The sequence below is a fragment of the Cinclus cinclus genome, chromosome 10 (genome assembly GCF_963662255.1).
Source record: "Cinclus cinclus chromosome 10, bCinCin1.1, whole genome shotgun sequence".
NCBI classification, from domain to species: Eukaryota; Metazoa; Chordata; class Aves; order Passeriformes; family Cinclidae; genus Cinclus; species Cinclus cinclus.
Window position 1 is genome coordinate 15089008 of NC_085055.1, and position 22956 is coordinate 15111963.

At 39.0% G+C, this 22956-nt stretch overlaps 1 protein-coding gene across 1 annotated transcript; it reads left to right on the plus strand.

Moving 5' to 3' along the window:
- Nucleotides 1-300: 300 nt before the first annotated feature.
- GK5 (glycerol kinase 5) lies at nt 301-21431 on the plus strand. The gene is made up of 16 exons (XM_062499139.1): nt 301-432; nt 1493-1586; nt 4541-4616; nt 5035-5128; nt 6072-6203; nt 7230-7305; nt 7919-7980; nt 8069-8142; nt 8461-8521; nt 9637-9763; nt 12337-12441; nt 14695-14780; nt 16020-16123; nt 17440-17499; nt 19773-19906; nt 20441-21431. Exons 1-16 carry the CDS (start codon nt 301-303, stop codon nt 20575-20577), a joined length of 1554 nt encoding a protein of 517 aa, XP_062355123.1. The 3' UTR covers nt 20578-21431.
- The last annotated feature ends 1525 nt before the right edge of the window (nt 21432-22956 follow it).

Sequence of the window (22956 nt, forward strand, 5' to 3'; positions counted from 1 at the left end):
TATAGTCCGCACAGACGAAACGCGAGGCTCTCGTGTTCTTGCGGTGTCCCCGGGATGCCGGGGCCGAGGGCCCGGCCCCACCTCCGCCGTGAGGGCGCGGCGGGCGGGGCCGCACCGCCCGCGCTGCTCCCGGGCCGCGGCCTGGCCCGGCCGCCCCCGGCGGGCGCCACCTGCCCGCGCGGCGGCCCCGCTCGCCGTCCGCGCCCGTAGGCCGCAGGAGCGCCCGCCCCCGGCGGGCTGTGGCGGGCGCGGCCGCTCGGCCGCCCTCACTCCGCGCTCCGCGCCGGGCCGCGCCGGGAGATGCCGTGCGGGCAGCCCGACGGCGGGGCCGCCCCGGCGCGGTACGTCCTGGGGGTGGACGTGGGCAGCACGGTGGTGAAGTGCCACGTCTACGACCGGGCGGCCGCCGTCAGGGGCTCCAGCTACAGGAAGGTGAGTGCGGGCGGGTGTGGGGCGCGCTGCCGGGCCGAGCGGCGAGAGCAGCCGGGGGCAGCGCCTGTCTCGGGAGCGGGGCGGGACCGAACGTGCTCGCTCTGCCCCGAGCGGTTCCGACCGGCGGGCCCCCGAGAGGCTGCGGGGCTTGCCCGTCGGGGCTCGGCGTTCGCAGGAGCTCGCCCAGCTCGGCTGGTCCCGGTGCGCGGGCATCCCCTGAGCGGGGCGGACAGGAGCGGCTCCCCCTCCCGAGGCGTGCAAGGAAAAACCCTCAGCCCCCGACCCCCGCGGGACCGCCGTAGCGCTCACTCCCTCCCTCCTTTCCCGGTTACCTTACCTTCGGTCGCTTATGGACTAATCTCTGTCTGAACAAAACCGCTTTTTTTTAGTAAGGCATGGCTCAGACTTGCGTACCACTTGCGTTTACACGCGTCCCATCGTGTAACAGCGCCGTGTGAAAAAGTGTCAACTTTAGAACATTGAATTTCAGCCATGAATTGGTTCGCACAGCTTGTGATTTTTAGGATCAAGGCAATCTCCAGAATTAACTTTTTTTTTACTGTTATCTACGGCAATAAAAAGCTTGAACCGAGGAGAAGTGTAAGAAATCTGATGGATTTTGGAGATGGAAGGGGCTGCTCTCGGTGGAGCTGACCCTGCCTTGTCGCTGGGATCTCATGTGACAGGTGGTCCCTGGTCTGCTGCGTTTGCCACTGAGAAGCTCGGAGGCATCGACGTCTGAGTTAAGCAGTGCTGCAGAAACGGCTTTCTGAGATGCCTGCTTTCCTGTTTGCAGCTCTGAAAAGGGTTTTACAGGTTCCTTTATTCCAAGAGGTTTGGACTTATTTATATCAAGAGGTTTCAGCTTCTTTGTTCCTCATGAATAGAGGAGGTCTAGAGATCACACACCCGCGTTGAACAACGTTTTAAAAGTTAACACTGTTGTTTCTACTCTTACAGGAAGTTCACAAAATGAAGAACAGAACAGAACAACCCAAATGTATTTGCTGGTTTCTGTGAACTAGGGATCATAATAATGCTATTTGTGTTTCCCAAACAGGTAGAATCACTTTATCCTCGTCCTGGATGGGTTGAATTAGATCCTGAAATGCTATGGAATCAATTTATTGGTGTAATAAAAGAGGCTGTACAAGGTAAGGACTTAAACTTTGAGAAATTATTTATTTACCAAAATTAGTAAGTTACTTGGATAATAAAACTATTTTTAGCTAGTACTGAAAATCATCACTGGGCACAGGTCTACAACATGCTTTAAGGCCTATTCAATCACTGTGTAAAATAGAGCACTTAAATTACCTTTTTCCTTTCACTGGGGCCAGATTACAAGCAGAAGTAATGTGAATACTTGATTTACACATCAGTGCCAACACTTTGTTGCTCCAGCTTTTTGTATATGCATCCTTCCCCAGTGTCTGTTCCTCCAGATGCCTCTGTGCAGGAACAGAGAGCAGGCTTGTTCCCCTTCCAGTGCCCCATTGTTCTATGGCCAATCTGTATGTGCGTGTGTGAGGGAATGAGTGCAGGATGCTGCAGAGCTGTGCTCACTCGACTGCAACTTGATATTCCTGCTTTTCCCATTCAAACTTTAACTGGTTCTTCCTGTCCTATTCCTGAATTACTGTTCTTTTCTATTTCTACTTTAGCCTAAAAATCCCTAGTGCTCCACACACTAAATACATACAGCTGCCTTTTCTGACAAACCTCTGGTGGGTTTTTTTACTTCCTGCTCTTCTGGATGCTGCTCTAACCTAGCTCTTACTCTCTACAACTCACCCAGCTTTCATATTAATCAATCTCCAGTGTTCTGCCATCCATCCTGGATCACCTTCTATGCCATGCTGGTGTCAACTGAACCCCAGCTTGCCTTCCCACAATGCCCCAGCCTCCTTGGCCTATGTATGTACATTGCACTCTTTCATTCAATTAATTCAGCTCCTCCTGTTCAGCCCCTCTTGCTTGGTCTCCAGTGTTGCTCTGCCTTTGGACATGGCTCATGGCAGAACTGCCTGTCCCTTCCTTTGGAAGGCTGCCTAAGGAACAGGGAAAGTAAATATCACCAGGTGTAAGCTGAAGCTGATTATTTTGGGCTCTTGTTTTGTCAGCAGCCACAACCATTTGGTCATAAGAACAGCAGTGCCACCTCAACCCCCGAAGACCTTCCTTCATTTCTATTCTGTAGGACAAATCAGGAAGCAAGATTCAGCTAGTTTTAAAAAAGGAAGATTTCCTTGTGGCCAAGCTGCACACATTGTTGGCAAGTAATTTTTAAGTGGGTGTGTAAGTCAGCATAACTCACAGTGCTGTCAAAAGAAGCAGTGCCACCCCCTTTTTACAGAGTTGTTCCTAGTCTAGAGCAGCTTCCTGAGTGGAATCACTGTCCGATTGTTTATGTCAGCTGAGCTTCACCAATGTTTGTGCTGACGAAAGAGAGGGTGTGGTAGCAGGGGCAGGAATGACTCTCTGGAAGCAGGAGGAGCACAGTGACACTTGGGTTTGCAGGACTAAACATGTGATTCCATGCACGTGTGGATGAGCTGCTGTAGTTGAATACTACTTAAAGGTGGAAACTTCTGGCTGCACAGTCCCAACTCTGTCTCTAACTGTGGCACTCCATCCAAAGGACAGCTTAGCTGAAAAATACCCATGTTTGACTTTAGGTTTGCTTTTGTCTGTAGTGGAAGTTAGCTCCACTTTGTGGGTGTCTGGAGAGCATGATAGCTGGAAATGATGCAGGGAAAGTGGTGGGACCCTGCAGATTGTGGAGATGGGAAGAAGTAACACATGCCAGTAGTCCTTAGTGAGCTGTGGAAGTGCTTGTATGACTTTGCCTGAAAAAGAAATAGTGATGTTGTCAGGCCAGCCATTCCCAGGTCCTCCTCCTGTACACTCCTGCTACCAGCAGCACTTGTGCAGGCAGGTGGAGCAGGTTGCCTTGCGAAAGCACTGGTTTAATTTTCAGCTGATTGAGGAATTGATAGCACTGCTGGCAGGAATGCAAGGACCCAGTGTAAGGGGAAGTGCAGAAGCACACATAGGGTTGGGCAGCACAGGATGTGCCCTTTCTCTGTGAAACCCCTTCTGTAATTGTTACTGAGAGAGTCTGGAGTCTGCAGGACATGCTCACACAAATGAGCAACTTTGCACATGGAAATTAACATGAGAACGTGTATGAGCAAGATTTACTTAACCTGTGATTACTTAACCTCCTCCTGTGCAAGGAGCTGCATTGAGAACCCTTCAGTCACAGTACTTAGGACAGGGTGGGTAGTCTGTCATTTAAGTGGAAAATTTTTAATGTGTATTTTCTTAATGTGTGTTCTTTTAATGTGTAATTTTTCTTCTGTAAATATGGCTGGAGGTAATTAGAAAGCTGACCAGAGTTGTTTTGAAGATAGCTGTGGATATGTTTAATTATTTACACTTACAGTAGAAAAAATACTCTGTAACAGTTATTTGAAGGTAAGGTTTAACAGCAAAATTGGTGTATATCCAAATGTAAATTATTGTGCTTCTGACTTAAAAGTATACTTTGTTGCATTCAGTGGTACCTGGTTTAAGCAAATTCATTCTTAGGAATTTTGAAACATTGCTTAAGAAATACTTAAAGTGAGACATGTCATTATCAGAGTGGTGCAGAAACTCATGGCATATTCACATTTATTTATTTATTTCCGGCCTGCAGGATCAATCTAGTTTTATTTCTTTATAGAAATTCTTACCCTAAGAATCTAGAGCTACTTTAGTTGGTGCTTTCATTCACATTCATCCATGTGAAATACACATTTTAATGGATTATGTGGGCATATGAAGTCTACCTGCCTGCCTCTGGGTTCATTCATATTAAGTATCAGCAGGCCTTTCAGAGGTTTGTTTATCTGCTTTGAAATCAATTGTCTGACTCAGAGCTCTCTAATATTTCACTGCTCTAAACACTAAGCTGGACAATGTGCAGAGATTTATATTCTTATAAACTATTATTTTCCTAAGTATTCTATAGATTTCATAGTTACATTGAAGAAGTTATGTTTTTGTTTCCTTCTCCAAATAAATGCATTTTTTGTGATTGTCATTTCTTTTTGGTTTTTAGCTGCAGGACTTCACATGAGGCAAATTGCTGGTCTTGGCATCTCCACCCAGAGAGGAACTTTTATTACATGGCACAAGTATGTATGTTGAGTGTTCTTTAAAATGAATTTGTATTAATTTGTCTTCATAGACTGGATGGAAGCAGGCTGTAGAAGTCTTGAACTCAAAAGTAAAAACTGTCAAGTGACTCATGTTCTCTTGTGCTTGCACAGCCACACCTTAGAGCAGTTCAGAACAGACTGTGAGAGTGTGGCATATTTGTTCTTTGTACATTGGAAGAGATGAATACCCACGTATTTGTAATTCTGGTGACGAGTCTGACACTCCAAATGTCTATGTGCTGATTTAGTAATTCCTCAAATCCACCAGAAGGATATGCAGTTATTATAGGATCTGACCTAGTGTTTATTTTCCTGAATGGAAATAGTGAGTAATGTTGGATGTTTTGGGCAATTTGTGTTCTCTAGCTTTAAATGTTCAAATACTGTTTTTCAGGAGGACAGGGAAGCCCTTTCATAATTTCATAAGTTGGCAAGACCTAAGAAGTGCTGACCTTGTGAATTCCTGGAATAAATCCCTTCTGCTGAAGGTAAAACTGCTTGGATATATTAAAGCCATTTAAGTTTTATGACAAGTAAGGGCAGTATATAGAATACTGCAAGTGTCCTGTTCACTTAGTGATGTGCTGTGGCCTAAAATCATTTAACTGAACAATATTAGCATGAAAGATAGTTCCAAGAAAAAAAAGTTCAGTACTGGTAGCCTAAAGTAATTATTATGGAAAAAGATACCTGTAGGTCTAAGGCTCAGTTTGTTATTTTTTAGTCTGTTATTTTAAAACAGTGCATGTTAACAACATTACAGCTTAGATTTTGCATGTAGGTAGGTCTGCATTGGAAGTGGTTTGGGCTTTTGGTTTCTTGGCTTGCTTTTTTCATGTCCCCTTTGCTCAGGTTATCTATAGGATATTCATTTTATGTTGTTTGTGTCTTTCTCTTTAGAAGAGAAAGATTTTCTTTAAGTGCAAAAACAAGTTACTTTTCCTCAAAGTGAAAACTAACCAGCACAGTCACAATAAGAAATTAATTTCTTAGGTTTGCCAGTTACTTCCTTTGTGAAAATTCAATTAATTATTAGATTTTAGTAAATGTGTTAAGTCATGATTGAACCTGTCAATTGTAAGAGAACTTCCACTGGAATAACAGTAAGTAATGCTGTCAGTCACATCATGCATTGTGCTCAGAGGTGACCAGTGTTGGCAATGCAGAGCAGTGGCTGTCAGTGCTCCAGCAGAAGGTGCTAAAGCAGCCTTGCTTAGAGCAGCTGCTCTTTCCTGTGGTGTGTGTTGCAGGAAGGCTGTCTGTTGATATGAAGATCCTTACATAATCCTACAGAATCTCTAAAGGAGATTTAGCTTCCTGAATCTAATCTCATGTCAGCAGCTTTCACGTGTGTTGTCATCCTTTAAAGGTAATTGATTAACTTTTAAAGGGCAAGATTAAAAATTAAGTAACTGTTTTCTTTTGAAACAGGTAATCCATGTTATTTTTACAGTGCTTCATTTCTTGACTGGGAATGATCGCTATTTGGCACCCAGTTTTCTTACATTTTCAACACATCAGACTTCTATGAAGTTGTCATGGGTTTTTAAAAACATTCACGAGGTAAGCTGGAAAGGGAAAAACAATAGGTATCTTAGATCACAATGATGGCTTGTGCCTTGGACATGTTCAGGGCCAGGCTGGATGGGGCTTTGAGTGACCTGGTTTAGCAGAAGGTGTCCCTGCTCATGGCTGTGGACTTGGGACTCTTTAAAGTCCTGTCCAGGCCACTCCATGACTTTGTGACTGTTGGCTGTAATTGCTTCAGTTTTGTCTTGCTCATTCTTCTCAAAAGAATCAGAAAGATCTTTTTTCTGTGTTCATGTTCAAAGCCTGTCTACCTAAATAGTGACTTACATTCATACAAATTTTTCCTCTCATTCTGGAAATATGTAGTAGTAAAAAGCTTTCTTCATACATAAGCAACATAATAAAATAATCTTATTTCACTTGATACATTTACACAATTAGTGGTTGTACTTTGTTTTAAAGCTGTTTGCACATTATTTTGCATGATTATTTTATTTTCAATGGGACCTCTTACCTTTCCACTCTGCAACACCTCCAGTGTTTCAGTGTTCTGCAGTTTCACAAATAATACCTTACAGCATGATTCACTTTGCATTTTTGGGAATTGGAAAATGCATGTGGAATAAATTGTGCTGGATTAATCTAGTGCACTAATGAGCCCTGAGCTATGTGTTGCTCTATTCATTGTTCTAATACTCACCATGCAGAGCCTTGTTTTCTTTATTTACCCCTCCTTCACCACTGTTATAATTGTAAGTGTAAGTCACAATTTCTTTTCATAAGTCTATCATGCCCCTTCAGTAGAAGATTAATTGCTTTTCTTTCCTTAGCACCAGCTGTAAGAAAGTGTTCTTATTTTCTGTTAGGAGCATGACCTTGTAAGATAGTATTAGTTAAATAGCCAACTCAGCCTATTAAGAAGAAAAGTTTACAATCAGAGACATTTTCTGAGGATATTCTGATTAATCATGAAAAAAATAAATAAAAAAATCAATAAATATGATTCTCTTATTACCCAGTTGTAAATACTTTTCTTTGTCACATATTTTTTTTCCCCAGGCTCAAGAAGCTGCCAAAAAAAACAACTGCTGCTTTGGAACGGTTGACACATGGTTACTGTATAGATTGACTAAAGGTGAATATTGCAGTTCTTCTTAAATTTATCAGTAAAACACACTGGAATCTAGGAAATTATGTTCATTACTTGTCATTTATGTATCCTAGAATTCAGATACTTTTTTGCAGTTTGTACTTTTGCATATTTGATAAAAATTGTAATATATTTACTGTTACAAAAAGAACTTCTGAATTAATTATTCGTTCGACCTGCCTGGAATGGAAATATTTATTCAGTGTAATCAGCCTCTAAGAGTATAAGATTTAAAGAGGACTAAAAGAACTAATTGGTGTTGATTGAAGAAAAGTACCTGTGAAAGCAAAAGAACAAAGAATTGTTACAAATGTGGAAGAACTACAAGTTTCTATCCTGAGGACTAATGCCTGAGGTGTCAGATTATAGTTGTGATGCAGTTGGCTGTTCTAGACAGGTTCATCAGAGGCAATAAGGTAATTAATGTGTGCACATTATACTGAGCAGCAGCTAAAATCTCCATGCTCATTGTATCATTGCGATTTTGCTCGTACACACTTGATTCATATTTCATGGGAGCCAGAGAGATGTTTAAAGAAAACTGGTAAATATTGGGATATCTAAAAATCTTACTTTGTTCTGTTTCTTTTCATGCTAGGTTCTGTGTATGCTACAGATTACTCAAATGCCAGTTCTACAGGCATTTTTGAACCCTTTACGGTATGTGCAGTTCCCAAAGAATGTTGTTGCTATTTATTGTGCTTCTCAGAGGGTTGCTAATGTTTTTACTTTTTCCATTTAATTTCAGAAATGTTGGAATCCCACTTTGTGTAATCTACTTTCTATTCCAATGTCTATTTATCCACCAGTGAAAGACACAAGGTAACTATGAAGGCATTATTAAAAGAATATTATAACTGTTAAATTAATTGCTAAATTAGTTATTATTAATAAATATGAAATATTCTGTACAGGCCAAATAATACACAGGTGCACAAAAATTTTTATATGTAGTTATACCTTACATAAAAGTACATGAAGTCCAAAGATTTTTTTTACTGTGTTTCTTAACGTGATAGTTTTAATGTTTTCTTTAAAATAAATCAGTAGCATTACTTTTTATGTGTGATCCAGACCAAGGCTGTATGTACCTCGATTTCATTTTAACAAAAAAGTCATTTTAATGTGGTTTGTTTTAAGCTTCAACTTTGGGTCAACTGCCTCTGAAATATTTGGGGTACCTATTCCAATAATGGCAGTGGTAAGTAAAAATACTTTCTTACATCTGTCTATTTATGCTCTGTTTATTTGGCTTTGATTTAAAACTTGCTTCTTTCATTAATATTCTCTATTAATTCTCTGTGACTTAGCTACAGTAGAACTGATTGTTGAATTTTTCTTCAAAAACCAGTCTACAACCTTAGGGGGAAGGAGGAGAAAGGATCGAGAAGGGATTTCTAGAGGCTGAGGTCCATTAAGGTTGTGTGACCAAATGATTAAGTACTGAATGTAGGACTCTAAGCTCTGGTAATGTGTGTGTCTGGCTTAAAATCAATTGTTCAGTGTAAAGTTATGCAAGAGTCCATTCTGGCTTGACTTCAGTAAGACAGAACAACTGTAAGAGTATTTGTTAATAGATCCACTTGTGGTATCTTTTATCCCTTTTTTATTTCTCACTGAAAATAAGTGGCAAACAACATGTTCTTTCCTCAGTAGTTAGAATTAGATAAGAAAACCTAAAGTAATGATTTGGAGCAAAATCTGCTTGAATTGAGCTAATGAAAAAACTGTCCCCTAGTTAACATGACTTTTGTCTCATTTTAAAGAACTGTGGAATAAATTGAACTGTAAACTTACTGTTTCACCAAGGCAAAAACATAAGTGCATAAGTGAATACATTTAGGCATCATCATCATTGTTGAAAAATGGAGCATGCAATAACTTGGCACAGGAGGGGTATCAAGGAAAAAGAAAGGCAAGACCTCAAAACTTCAACTTTCTATTTGGAGAAAAGGAATTCAGGCCAAGCTACTCTGTCCTCTCCCTGGGATTGTAAATGCCCTGTTTATCCTTGTTAAATATTAAACCACAAAATACTTCTTTTGTTTCCATAATGTTTTTCAGTGCTGCAAGCAGTACTACAGACATTCATATTGTGTCCAAACATGGTGTAATTAGATACCAGTGCTAAGTCTGACTGTTGTTATGGCCTGAAAATACTTAGGAAATTGTAAATGAATCCCCTCTGAATGCTCAGTTCCTGAGTGGTTACTTGTATTCAGGGCTCCAGAGTGTTTACAGAGATATTTTCAAACCCAACATTGCAGGTTGCTAATTGGTAGCTAACTTGTCCCATTGTTTTTGTTGGATTGACAGGTAGCTGATCAGCAGTCAGCTATGTTTGGAGAATGCTGCTTTCACCCAGGAGATGTTAAACTGACAATGGGAACAGGTGGTTTCTGGAATGTGAATACTGGAGAGCATCTCTTTGCATCACGAGGAAGTAAGACAGTCAAGTTCTGGTTTTAGGGGATTTTATTCTTTCAGCTGTTTTTTATAGCTGTTAATGCTGGGACTGCATGAAAGAATAAAACAGGGCTGTGCTTTGCCTTCTGTCTGTAGGTGTAGAAAAACAGCTTGGGAGTCCTTTCAGAAGGAAAGACTGGAAAATTTTAATTAGAAATGCAAATTTTGATTATCCTAAAGTAAGCTTCTCAGGGAGAGAAGTTAAGTAGCATCACTACTAATTATATGTGCTACCTGCATCCCTCCTGTTGCTTTTTCCTTCACGTGTTCTTCAGAGCAGTATTGTACAGGATTGGAGAAAAAAGGGATTGATCCTCTGGCTTCTCACATCAAAATGTTGAAGTGAATCATTGCAAGTTCCTCCCCTTGAGCCCTTATGCATTGAAGCACCTGCAGGGAGATAATGCAGGGTTAGAAGTTATTACTTTTCTTGTAAAATGGGCTCCCCAGTGTGTTTCTAGTATTAAAAATGTTATCATTCTGAACATCTGTGGTCTGTCAAGCTTGTTAATTTGTCAAGAGAGCAACACTGGAGATGATACTGAAGTAAATTTCCCTACACAGTCTCTTTCTGTCTGTTGTATTTTTAAAGCGTTACTAATTTCAGGATGTCTACTGCTTAAAATGGGGCAGGGTTGGGAAGGAGGACAGCAGTGTGCTTAAGAGAATTTTACCAGCTCAAGTCTTGAAGGACCTTGGCAAATACATGAGATGTGTTAGAACTGAATACATAGACATTGACTTCCCTATGAATGCAAATGCTTTTTATGCTAATTAATTATGTCATTATTGTGATATTTTTACTTAGGAAATAATACATATATAGTCTGTTAAAATGTAATAGCAGAAAACATGCTGTACAGTTTTTCAGTTTAGCTGTTGTATTGTGATAGGAGTTTAAATCTTCAAAGATGGTGCTGTGAAACTTTTACTGCTTTAGGCTGTTATTTATGTTAAAATTATTTTCCCTTTGTTCTTTGGCTGTTGTGTGGTATGTTTAGGTGGACAAGTTAAGTGCTTGGTTTTCTCAGTGCCCGGGCATGAAATGTAATGGGTTCAATCTTTAAAGCTCACATATGTATTTAAGACTGCAAGATGAATCCCTGCAGCATCCTTGTGCAAGCTATTCATTAGCTGCTGTTCCACTTTCTGGTCTACATTTAGCTCCTGCATATAACAGTTTGAAAAAAAATAAAATAAGTAGTTCCTTCAGGAAAACCCTGCCTCACAATTCAGTGATGGAATTATGTTGTATAGATTTCAAAGCTACCTCTGGTAGTCTGAGGTTCTTAATACCTCTGGTCATGCCAAGTGTCGTGGGGATCCCTTCCCTGGAGGGAGCATTATATTATACTGCTGGAGACTCTGATGTGAGCCTCTTTAGGGAGGCCATGTGATGATGTCTCTGTCCCTCATTAGCTGCTCTTCTTTGGGATCTGTGACTCTGTTAATCTTTTGGGCTTTTTATTTTGTGGCTTTATCTTCGGTAAAAACCAAAGATTTCAAGGGACGCCTGCACGGATGATCTGGATTTTTATATATGAGACAAATACAGACTTTAATCATTGCTGCTGATGGCTTTATACTGTGAGCACCAGAGCACCTCCAGCACTAAAAAAAGTTTCTGCAATTGCACTGGTACTCCCACATAACACATTTGGACACAGGCAAGCAAACTGGTGATGATTCTATGAGGAACATATACATCAGCAAAGTCACTTTGAGAAAGCAGAGAGAACGCCTAGATACTTCTGTTGTTTTTTCTGGTCCTTGTAAGAGTACACTGGGGCTCATTTACCTTTGTTCCATTACCCATATCTCTGAGTCCTCAGCAGGGCTCCATAAAGTCTGGGTGCTTTCTTCACGCCAGTAGCTACTGTGCTTGACTGGGTGAAGTTGTTGCAGTGACCACTGACCACTTGGGTTCTCATCTAGTGACCTGAAAAACCATTTCTCTAGCTGCAGTGCAGGTGAAACTTGCTTTATTTTTTTGCTTTCTTTGTGAAGACGCATTGCATATTAAACAGGGAATTAAAAAGTACATCACTTTCATCCTTTTCTGTGAGTAAGATCTGTGCTCTAAGTTTGTGTCACTTCTTTTGCATGTATATGTCTGTTTCAGTTTTGTGTTTCCCATCTAAAAGCCAAGTTTTCATGCTTTATGTTTTGGGGAAAAACACTCTTGCTTTTTAGAAACCCTTGGGGAAAGTTGGACTTAAATAGAAAAACATTGATAATTTTTTAGGTATGTGCAATCTCTTTTATAAAAATAAAAGTAGGCACAGATAGATCTTCAGTGTAAAGGTGTTTTTTTTGTAATTTGATAGCAATTTTTTAGGTCAACTTTGGTCTGACAACCTGTTGCTCAGTTCTTTCGTAATCCCATCACTAAAGTTTTAAACAACAGATTTAACCTTTATCAATGACTTCTTCAGCTTGAATTCTACAAAGGAATTTATATTTTTTAGGTGGGTTTATTGTGAGGAATGTGTATGTTTTTCTGGAAATATTAATTTAACTGAGTGTTTTGTTTCATGGAAAATAATTAAGGTCTTTATCCCCTGATCGGTTGGAAGATTGGGGAAGAAGTTGTTTACTTAACTGAAGGCTCTATATCAGACATTGGCACTGCCATAAAATGGGCTCTGGATATGGGTAAGCTCTTTCATTTTATAGAGGATGAAATATATAACTGCTTAAGAAGCTGTTTTATGGGTTCATAGTTATGTTACTGGATTTGATGTTATTATTCATAATTGAAGGAAGTAGTCTATATGTTTTAGACTGCAGAAATGTACAGTCTTTTTAGTAGATACTCTACTGAGGGTGTTTGCTGCAGGGAGTTTGGTTTGCACAATCATTTCCTCTTCAGTCTCTGCCTCACACTGTCCTGTCTAACTAGGCTTTTATTTTCCTGAAACATTTTACTCCTCACTTGCTTTCAAGAGGTCTTGAGCTGTACGTCTCATAACTAGTAACAGGTTTGATTTATATGAAAATAACATGAACTTTGCAGGTAACAATATGTTGCTTCACGTGGAAGTAATGTGCCTTTTAGCTAATGTTATTATTTTGTAATGAAAGGTTTTGCATTCCAATTAGTGAATGATTAGAAAAAATTTACTTGACTTACTTAGAAATTTAGTATATTTTTACTAGGATGTGAAAAAAAGTGATTCATGTCTCAAACTTTGGACTGTCTGGGAAGGGTTTTCCTCAAGTGTAACTCACTACAAATTCCATTTCTTGAAATTCCATTCAAGAAATTTCATTTCTTGAAGCTGCCAGCTGTGTACATGTATGTGCTCTGGTATGTGCCCCTAAGGGTTAAGTGTGACTCAGATTGGTCCTCAGATCTTCATCCCACATTTGACTAAGCCTAGAGAGTAACAGCCACAAGACTTTGGAGGAAGTGACTCAGTTCAATACACAGTTCAGTGCTGCAGACTCAAGTGTCAGTGCTACATGTATAAGCTTGCTACTTCAGATTCCATAATTAAAATGGGTCATTATCCATATAGAACTTATCTGTACTTAAAATGGATATCCTTGGTATATGCAAATAAGAAGATTTTTAGCTGGTCAGTAGAAAAATGTTCATGACCTACAGTTGCTACTATAGAAAAAGAAAAGGGGGGGATGTTTTAGAGATGAGATAAATAAAAGACAGGCTGCTAAAACTCTGTAACAAGTAAGACCTTATTTTTTCTGAAAATATTGTTGCAGAGAAGCAGAATTCAGAAACTTTTGTCAGCTTCAGAGAATGGAAAAACTTTAGCTCTATAGAAGGAATTGGGCCAAAACACAAGGTAAGGTAATGGCCTCAGTAAGAGTGGTGAGGCTCTACATGTGTGAAGATGAGACGCAGTAGTGGTAAAGGTTTGGAAATTTCTGCAGCAAGGCAAACTTAGTTTAGTGGACTTCTTTTAGTGGAATCATGTAGCTTCTAAGAATTTTAAAGAAGTGGAATGGAATTTCAGCATGAGGTCAATCTTACTTGATTTTTGATTTTTTTGTCCTGGCATAGAGGTGCTATATGTATATTTAGTAATAGCAAAGACAACAAGAAGGAAAAAATGTCATTTAGGTTTTTGTGTCTGAACACAGTAGAATCCATAGTTCTCCCACAAATTCATAAAGGTTACAAAGGTTGAAGCTCTTGATAAGTCACCAAGATGGGCATTTCAAAGGTAAGTCAAGATAGATTAAACTAATTTACCTTTAATAGGAAATTTCACTTTTTCACACAAGAAAAAGCAATAGCTCTCATGTACAGGAGATCTCTAGTCTTCTGTAGAATCATTTTATGTGGCCACATGAGGACATCTTTAGTTAAAACTGTGGAAGAGGGATGTTAGCACAAGAGTTGCATGTGGATGAAGAACAAGCTAAAGAGCAATGTCTGTAGAATTATGAAAGGAATCATCTGTCTGGACAGAGAATAAAGCAGTGTCTATCCAAGAAGCATTATTGTGATAAGAGGTGATCTGTTGCCTTATGTGTCACTTGTAAAGACACTAAGGTGCTGATAAAATATGGGTATTAGGGACTTCCCTGTAGTTGTTAGGTGGTTGCACTGACAGTAACAACATGAGGGGGAAAATATGTTCTATGAATCTAAGGTTTTAGCACTGTTAGGGTGCCATTAGCATTCTTAATTCCCATTATGTATTGAAGATTAAAAGGCTACAGCACAGATCCTTTTGAGTTTAGCCTTCATCTGAATAGTTTGGGATTATTAATGTGACTGATGGACATGAGATAGAGGAGAAGAGATTGTTTCCCTTAGAACATGTAACTTGAAAATTTTACAAAAGGAGTAGTCTGACTCTAGATTTTTTTTCTCTTAGTGAGACAAAGTGAAGAAATTGAAAGAAATAACATCATACAACCTATGTATCTTTACAGAACTTTTCACCAATGTAGATGAAACAGCAGAAATGGCACAGAGTGTTTCTGATTCTCAAGGTGTTTGTTTCATTCCAGGTTTACAGGTAAAACTATTAATAATGCAAACAAGAATATAAGTCAATAACCAAATTAAAAATTAATTTTTACTTTTTAAAGGTAATAATTTGCATCTTGTCACATACTTATTCTGTACTGTTGAGGTTCTTATTGTCTGTTGCTCATCACGTTACATGAAGGCCATTGTCATATCAGAATGGTTAAATGCCACTCCTCCCCTTGAGATAAAGCCTGCCAAATAGGAAAATTAGTGATGGGCAGATAAACTAAATTATTTGCCCCCAGTAACACAGGCAATGCCTGCAGAGACACAAAGCAGTGTTGCAGCTTTTCTGTTATGAAGTGCAGAGCTTTCATTGAGACAATACTTCTAATCACCATTCTAAAATAATTAATTTCCTTGAGACAATACTTCTAATCACCATTCTAAAATAATTAATTTCATTTTGCTATTTTTCAAGGTGCAGGGTGTAATTCATCAGAATATTTAAAAGTAGCTAAATATGAGCAAGATTTCAAGTCCTGGTGTTATGAAATACAAAGATAATACTTAAGCATTTCTCCTGGGAATGATCAAACTCAGTATAATAGACTTCTCTCAGAATTCTTAGTAGTTGTTTGGCTTCAGTGATATGAGTTAATTTTCTGGTGTGTTGCTAAAAGTTTGAGTTAACCATACTCAGTTTGATCATTCCCAGGACTAGTGGGTTTTTTTATGAAGAAACTTAACATCTTTACCTTACCTTTCTTTAAGTTCTGTATGCTAATGGAACAAAGCCAAGAAGAATTTAATTTCTTCTCCCAGCTTCCTTCAGTGTCACTGATAACAGGCTGTAGTATATCAATAAAAAGTGTTATTGTCTTCTTCACTATTACTTTTGAAAGTCAATTCATCATCTTTTCAGGAGTTCAGGAGGGGGCATGTGTCAAATATTGTTAGAGAGTAGCAATATCAGTAATATGAGTGTGCCCTGTCCTAGGCAACTTTAAATGTATTTTAAAGGGAAGTTATGTGGATTAGTCTTTTTTAGTTTGTGTAATTTGGAAGAAGTCACTTAAACATTTTGCTGTTGAAAGAAGCAATTTAAACTGTTCACTGAGTAAGCTGAAAATAGCATTATAAACCTCTTACATATTGTTTTCAATTTTCTTCTTTCACTATGCTGCCTGTAATTGTCGTAAGTTATTTTTTCTTACTCTTAAACTTCTTTCACAAAAGCCTACAAATACAATTCACTGAACTCATGGTGACATCTTTTCTGCAGGTTTCTGGGGATGACCCATATTTATGTGCCTCTTTCATGGGGCTGAAACCTTCCACTAACAGAAACCATCTTGTTCGAGCTATATTGGAATCTGTAGCTTTCAGGTACTGCTTGCTAAATTGCAAGTCAAATTATCTGGCTTATATTTTCTTACGTTTGCTTTTATTTAGATCAGCAGTATTAAATGGATACATGGACTTTCGCAGTTTGTACAATACACTACTTTTACACTGGACAGGAGTTTTAGCTGCTTCCCTTTTTTAACACTTGACAAATAAATTTGTAAATATTTGTTAGTTCAGAGTTTTTGTCATTAAGTAACCATATAAAGATTCTTAAAGAATGTTGTTTTCTGCATTTTTTAGAAGTATTTTCTGTTTAAGTTTTGTCCTTCCTCTCCTGACAGTTTTCTCAGAAGCTGTACTCCTCTCCAGCTGTGTCTAAAGTATCTCTGAGCCTGGAAGCTTTATATTAGCTTTTGTTTGAAATTTTGGTGTTTTATATAAACAAGTAACAGGCCTCTTAAACATCTTAAGAGATGTGAATGGACAGCAGCTTTCAGATCTGTGAAGGCTAAGATGTCACTGCTGATACATCAGTATTTCACTGCTTTGCCACCCCCCAACATGCCTCAGACTGGAGCCAAGTATGGATTGAGCCTGGCTCACACTGCACTGTGGCCAGTTAGGGAGCACTGATGTGATTCCTTCCATGTAGCCAACAGCTTTGCTTTGGGCATCAAAATCGCCTGCAAAGAGTTCAGAAAAGATGTCTGGAGGAGGGCAGCATCCTGAATTGCTGCAACTAATTTATAATACATTCTAATAATGGTTTCTGTAATGCACTGTGAGCCTGAACATGAGATGCAGTAATTTCTGAACTGACATATGGGTGTCTTGAAGAGGATGTTAAGAATTCATCAATCTCATTCAAATACTGCATACAAATAACTAGAAAAAAGTAGAGATCCTTTGTGTTGAGATTTTCTCCCATTAAGTGAAATGGTTTCAGGAAAAAGTCAAACTTGAAGGCTTCAGATATTCCCGTTGCAGAATAACTGGATAAACTCCAATTAGCAGTGTTAGCCTACTTTCCTCACTCTAAGCCACTTGTTACATCAACAGTTGCATCTCTAGAAACGTATCAGTAGGATAGTGGGAAAAATGAACCTGCTACAGTGACTTGCTATAGAATGGACCATGATTTAGCCATACTATGCCTTTGCAACAGTGACAAAGACCAAACACCAGTTTCAGTGGGTCTGGGTTTTTCATTTACGCATTCTAGAAACTTTTCAGCTGTGGCAGCAGTTCTAAGAAAACTGAGGCTTTTCTTGCCTTGCATTTATTTTCTGACTATGTAGATACTGAAAACGCTTTATGGAATATATAATGCTTAATTCTACTAATTTCTTTTAAAGAAACAAATTGCTTTATGATATCATTGTGAAGAAGGTGCACATTCCTCTTCAAACTATTCGGTAAGTTCCCTGTAACTTTAAAATTTGATATACGAGAGGTTGATTTTAAACAGGTTTGAGCTTTCTTATGCATTTTATCTTACTGTAAAAATTCTTCTGTTTAGAAGTAGATGATTTCCAAGTCAAATGTTCATGTAACTTAAGCAGCAGTAGACTCTACCCACAGCTATTGGCGTTGGTGATTGTTAATAGGGGAGTAATGAACTGCTCTAATTATTAAACAAAAATTAAAAAGAAGGCATATGCATGTTTTCAGGTAGCACTAGAGCATGTATAGCAATGACTACTACAAAGGTCATTCTGTCCTTTGTCATCATTCTTTCATACTGCCATTTTCTGTGCTGGGTCTTTCACAAACCATTTTTTGAATTCAGTTAAAACTGGTTCTATTTGTGAGGGAAAGAGGGAGATTAGTTTTACAATTCAATTGTTAAGACACTGGTTTTGCTTTAATCTTTGAAGAACCATATCAGATCTGGTAAGGTGACTGTAATCCCTAGAATATGCTTGCACAGCATTTAGCTGAATTAAACATTGCTGGAAGACAACATCACATTTTGGTAGGGACTTCCTTTGAGCACACCAATTGTCAGAAGTTCCAGCACTCTAAGGCTCAGAAAGCTCTGCAACAAAATTGCTCCCTCAGGCAGCCAGGGGTCAGCATGGCTCTGCAGTCAGGAGCAAAGGCCAGCGTTTCATCCCTCCTGTGCCTCTGTAAAGGAAGAATGGACTGGCAGGCTAGACAGGAATCAGACTCCATGGGAAAAAAGAGAGTACAGTAGTGGTAGGAGGTAGAAGTTTGTCCTTTCCATCATATATTGGGAGAGAGCAGTCAAAGGTGAAGGAAACAGCCAGGGTTAGGGGTTTAATTAAAAGATGAGAAGTACCAGAACTTTGATTATTTAGGAAGCTTTTTAACATAGAAAGTTGCATCCAAAATTTGAAAAGTCATGTTAAAAGTGCAAACTCTTAAAATCTCTTAAAATATGGGAAGTGTGGAAATACAGGCTAGGGAGCATTAGAATTCTGATTCCATTTACATTGCAATGTAAACTTTAAATTGTGTGATTATGTTATTTTCATGGATATAAAATTGAAGTGTTGTCTAGTGTTTGTGTTACGTAACTAAAAGCAATAGCCATTCAGCTTGTGAATTAAATGTTGATTTTTGTTAATTTTTGTTTAGTTGAATTAAATGTTGATAATTCAGCTTGTGAATTAACATGAGACAAACTCAGTGGGGTTCTCAGTAAGGTTACAAACTGCTCTACCATCCTTACGTCCACACAGCTTTTGCATCTGTCAGTTACCTTTGATTTTTTGTTGTTTTTATCCCATAAATTCATTAATTCCTTCTTTAGCTGTTGTCCTGTATTCCTTGTTCCTTCCTGCTCTTTGGGCATTATTTTCATTAGTCTTCTAGAGATTCCTATTACTTCTCTTTACTTGTCTCAGCACCATCAAGGAAAGCACAGAGAAAGAGCCCTCAGCTTTAGCCCACATGTCCTATAATTAATAAGTTTTATTACCCAACACTTTCTATAGCAATAAACACTAGATGTCTTCTCTGCACCGCATTTGAGAGAGCAACAGCTCCACACGTGGCTGGTATTGGAGTACACAAGCATAATGAACCTATCTAGAACATTTCAAAGATTGCTTTTTGTTATAGTTATTTTGTTTGCAAGAGTAATTACTTTAAAATCTCAGATGATTAAAGATCAGCACTCATAAGTTATAGTTTTCTCCATTAAATTGGTCTCAAATTAAGAAAAGAGATGGAAGCATCATTCTGAACTTCCTCTTAAAAAGAAGCAACTGTGAAAGCATTTTAGCTAGCTAATACAAAGATTTGGTAGTAAGGAAAAAGGTACTTTTCCACATCTGAGAACACATGAAAAGGTTTCTTTGGTGCAATGGTTTTAACTGTTGTCATACTGTGGTGGTAACTATGTAAAGGTTCTATTATATCCCCTAACGTTTCAGCCAAGATGATGTATAGTTTTAAAAGATAGGACTTTCAGAGCTTTTGATAGTGTCCTGTGTCCCTGTCTACCATTCCTCTCAGAGTTTATAAACTCTTTTTTCCTTCTTTTTTTTTTTCTTGGCACCTTGTTCTGTCCTCTAAATTTACCCATTAAGTGAAAATGCATTTGTGCATGAGTGACAGGAAGATTTATGCATGTGTGAACTACCAAACGTTGTTTTCTGAAATGCTGGCAATAAGCACTTAACACATATTTTTTTAACTACTTCTTCCCTTCTCCCTGTAGAGCTGATGGAGGTGTCAGTAATAATAGTTTTGTCATGCAGATGACATCAGATTTAATTAATAAGAAAATAGAAAAACCTGCAAATGTGGACATGTCTAGTCTTGGTGCAGCTTTTCTAGCAGGCCTTGCTTCAGGTACGTAGACATTAAAAAGGCTTTTTTCCCCTTTATAATGCATGTTGTAAATACAATAGAAAAGAGAAAAGTACAAGAAAGCTGAGACCCTTGACAGACAAGAATGAGTTAATAACATAAATTAATAGGAATCTGTAACACCAGCTGTTTCTTGCCATTTATACAAATTTATAAGACACTAGGACAGCAGCTAAGTCTTGGTTTCTGTGGCCCTTCTTTGTTGAGAAGGACCTGCAACCAAAAGCACTTTGTGGATGAAACCTAAGGGACCTCAGTGTACCAGAGCTGTTCCCTGGAAACTGTCCCAGTTAAGCAGATGCGCTGTTGTCAGGATTCCAAACAAGTGGATCCTATTGGAAAGGATTTTCACAATATTAAAAATATGCTTCCCTCTGAGAGAGTTGTTGGTAGAGTACAGAAAAGCTTTCCTTATGTCTTACTGTATTTCTGCTTTGGATCTCTTGGAAATATCTTAAAACAACTGAAAAGTAATGTATTTGCAATTGAGCTGGAGAATGAATTCTCTGTTTCTAGGATTTTGGACAGACAGGAAACAACTAAAGAAGCTAAGGCGAGTAGAAGCAGTGTTTGAGCCCCAAAAGGATTCAGAGGAATACAGACCTGCTATGGATGCATGGCTGCAAGCAATGAAACACTCACCACACTGGTAGAAATTGGCATTTTAATTTTAATTTCAGAAGAATTAAGACGGTTTAATTCCTATTTTATAACATCTTGACATTAACAGGACAGTAAAAAACCGTAACTGAAATTTGTGATGGTGTATTATAACTTGTGTGGTATTTCAGTTCTCATCCTGCTGCTGGATTACTTACCATACTGTAATGAGCCTTCCCATCATCCCTGTGGCAGCTGTGGTCCAGCTGCAGCATTTGTGTCCCTTCAGTGACCTCCTTTGGGTGGCCCAGCTGCTCAAGTCCAACCATGTACTGCACATGGGCTGTTTTCACTGTGGTGGGTTTTCTCCTGAGCAACTCGCCTCCCTTCGGCTCTTTAAAATCTTGGGGATGTTAATCATCAAGGAAGGGTAAAAGGCACATTTACTCCCCTAGGCATTGCTAAGAAACAAAATGATTGTTGGGGCTGGCTTGTGAGGAATTCAGTTGCATACAAAGATGTTGTTTTGGTGGTAGCCTGTTACCACCTTTTGGCTGACACTAGGCACTGTGATCACGTTATTTGTACGCTAGATCGAGATGAAATGTAAAATGAAATACAAAAGCAAAGGCTTTCAACACTCCATTAAAAAATTCCAGGATTTTTGTAGCTGATACTTTATAGCTAGCTTGTAGCTCAATTTTTTAAAATTTTGTAAAGACTAAAAGCAATCTTACCTGGGATGGCCAGCACAGATGCATTAAAACTAGTTCCAGGTATGCTATCTAACTTGTAAAAATCTGTACTGTTAGTATCTTCAAGGCTATTTTTAAATCCTCTTATTATTAGCTAAAAGGGAGTAAAAAGTCTATTTTTGAAGCTATAAATTACTTTTGTATTTTTAAACAAATAAAATATAATTAAAGAAATGTGTAGTTAATTGTTCTTATATATTTGCTTATTTCTAATAATAAATTATTGTAATTTCTCAGGATTATGTGTAAATCAGCTTCCAAAATGCAAAATGATTAAACATTTGAATTTTGTATTATCATCAAGTTCAAGCTGTGGGTAATTTGTATTCCACAGGCCCTGGAGATAAGAAATGTTTATAGATTTAACATCATTGAAAGAGGGCTGAAGAACTGTAATTGATTTTCTTGTGCTGTTACACAGAAGGTCAAATCTTACACCATTTCTTCAGTTTCCTTCAATCATGTACCCTGAGTTGGAGCATCTCCTCTAGCTGTGTTCAGACTCCATCTCATTTACTTGTCAGCCCTAGCTTAACATGCCATTTTTCTTGTTCTATTAAATTCTGCCCTTCAACCTGTGCTACATCTTGGCAATTTTCATTTCTCTGGGTATCTTTCCAATTCTCCTTAACCTTCTTTAATGTGAATCCTTAAATGAAGTGCAGAAGCAAGTGTGGCTGCTGATCTCTAGTAACAAGCCAGGCTGTAGTGCCAAGACTCCAATATAAAGCTCCTCAATGAGATTCCTGCCACTCCTTCTGCTGCAAGGTAAGATTCTGCAGTTACAGGATATGTGAAACAATTGCTTTGCTTGAACACCTGTATTCAGCTTGGGATTTTCCTCTGTCATCACAAGGTCACTGCTAAAGAAAATGCTCATTAGCAAGAGGGTTCTCTCTCCAAGGCCAAGCAGAAGGGCTTTAAGTCTGTCACTCTGGGCAGAAGTCTGTGCCTCAGTCACTGGTATTCTATGCTTTGTTCTCACTGAGGGAGTTTAATTTCATCAGCATCTGCCTGGATATAATGTCCACCTCTTGCCCTTTTGTTTAAGGCTCCTTGACTTAGATTCTCTTTCTAGCCTGGAGGTTTTTTGCTGGGCTGAGCAGGCAGTGTTGCAGTGCTCCCAAGCAGAGCCCTCATGGGATTTGAACCCATTTTTGTTCAAATCACTCTGCTGAAGGCAACTCTGCACCGTGTGCCTGATACTGCACCTTTATGTGGTGGTTTTCACCCTGGCAATGGCACAGCTAGAGAGAGAGAAGATACCCAAGACATTATATAGTCCTCTTGCTCCAGGGGTATTGTAGAGGACACACTCTGGATAACCATTTTACCACTGTCACTGTTCAACTTGAAGCAGGAATTTAAGCTGTTTTCCTTTCACTAGCTTCAAATCTACAGGAGAGAAACTTCACTACAAATTAAGGATGTGAAAAGGCCTTGGTATATTTACCAGCTGAACCTTTCAAATGGCCTGCAGAGTTGTGAATTCTGTTGTGGAGAGGTTCAAAGTAGGGTGCAAACAAAGAGGGGCATCTGCAAGTGTCCCAGGATGGAGCAGCCTTTTGAGATCATGTCACAGTTTGTGCCATGAAGTTGCCCAAGGACTGAGCAGACTGACATTTTGAAGAAATTTGGTTACTGACCAAAGCCTCTTTTGCTTGTCTTTTACAAGAA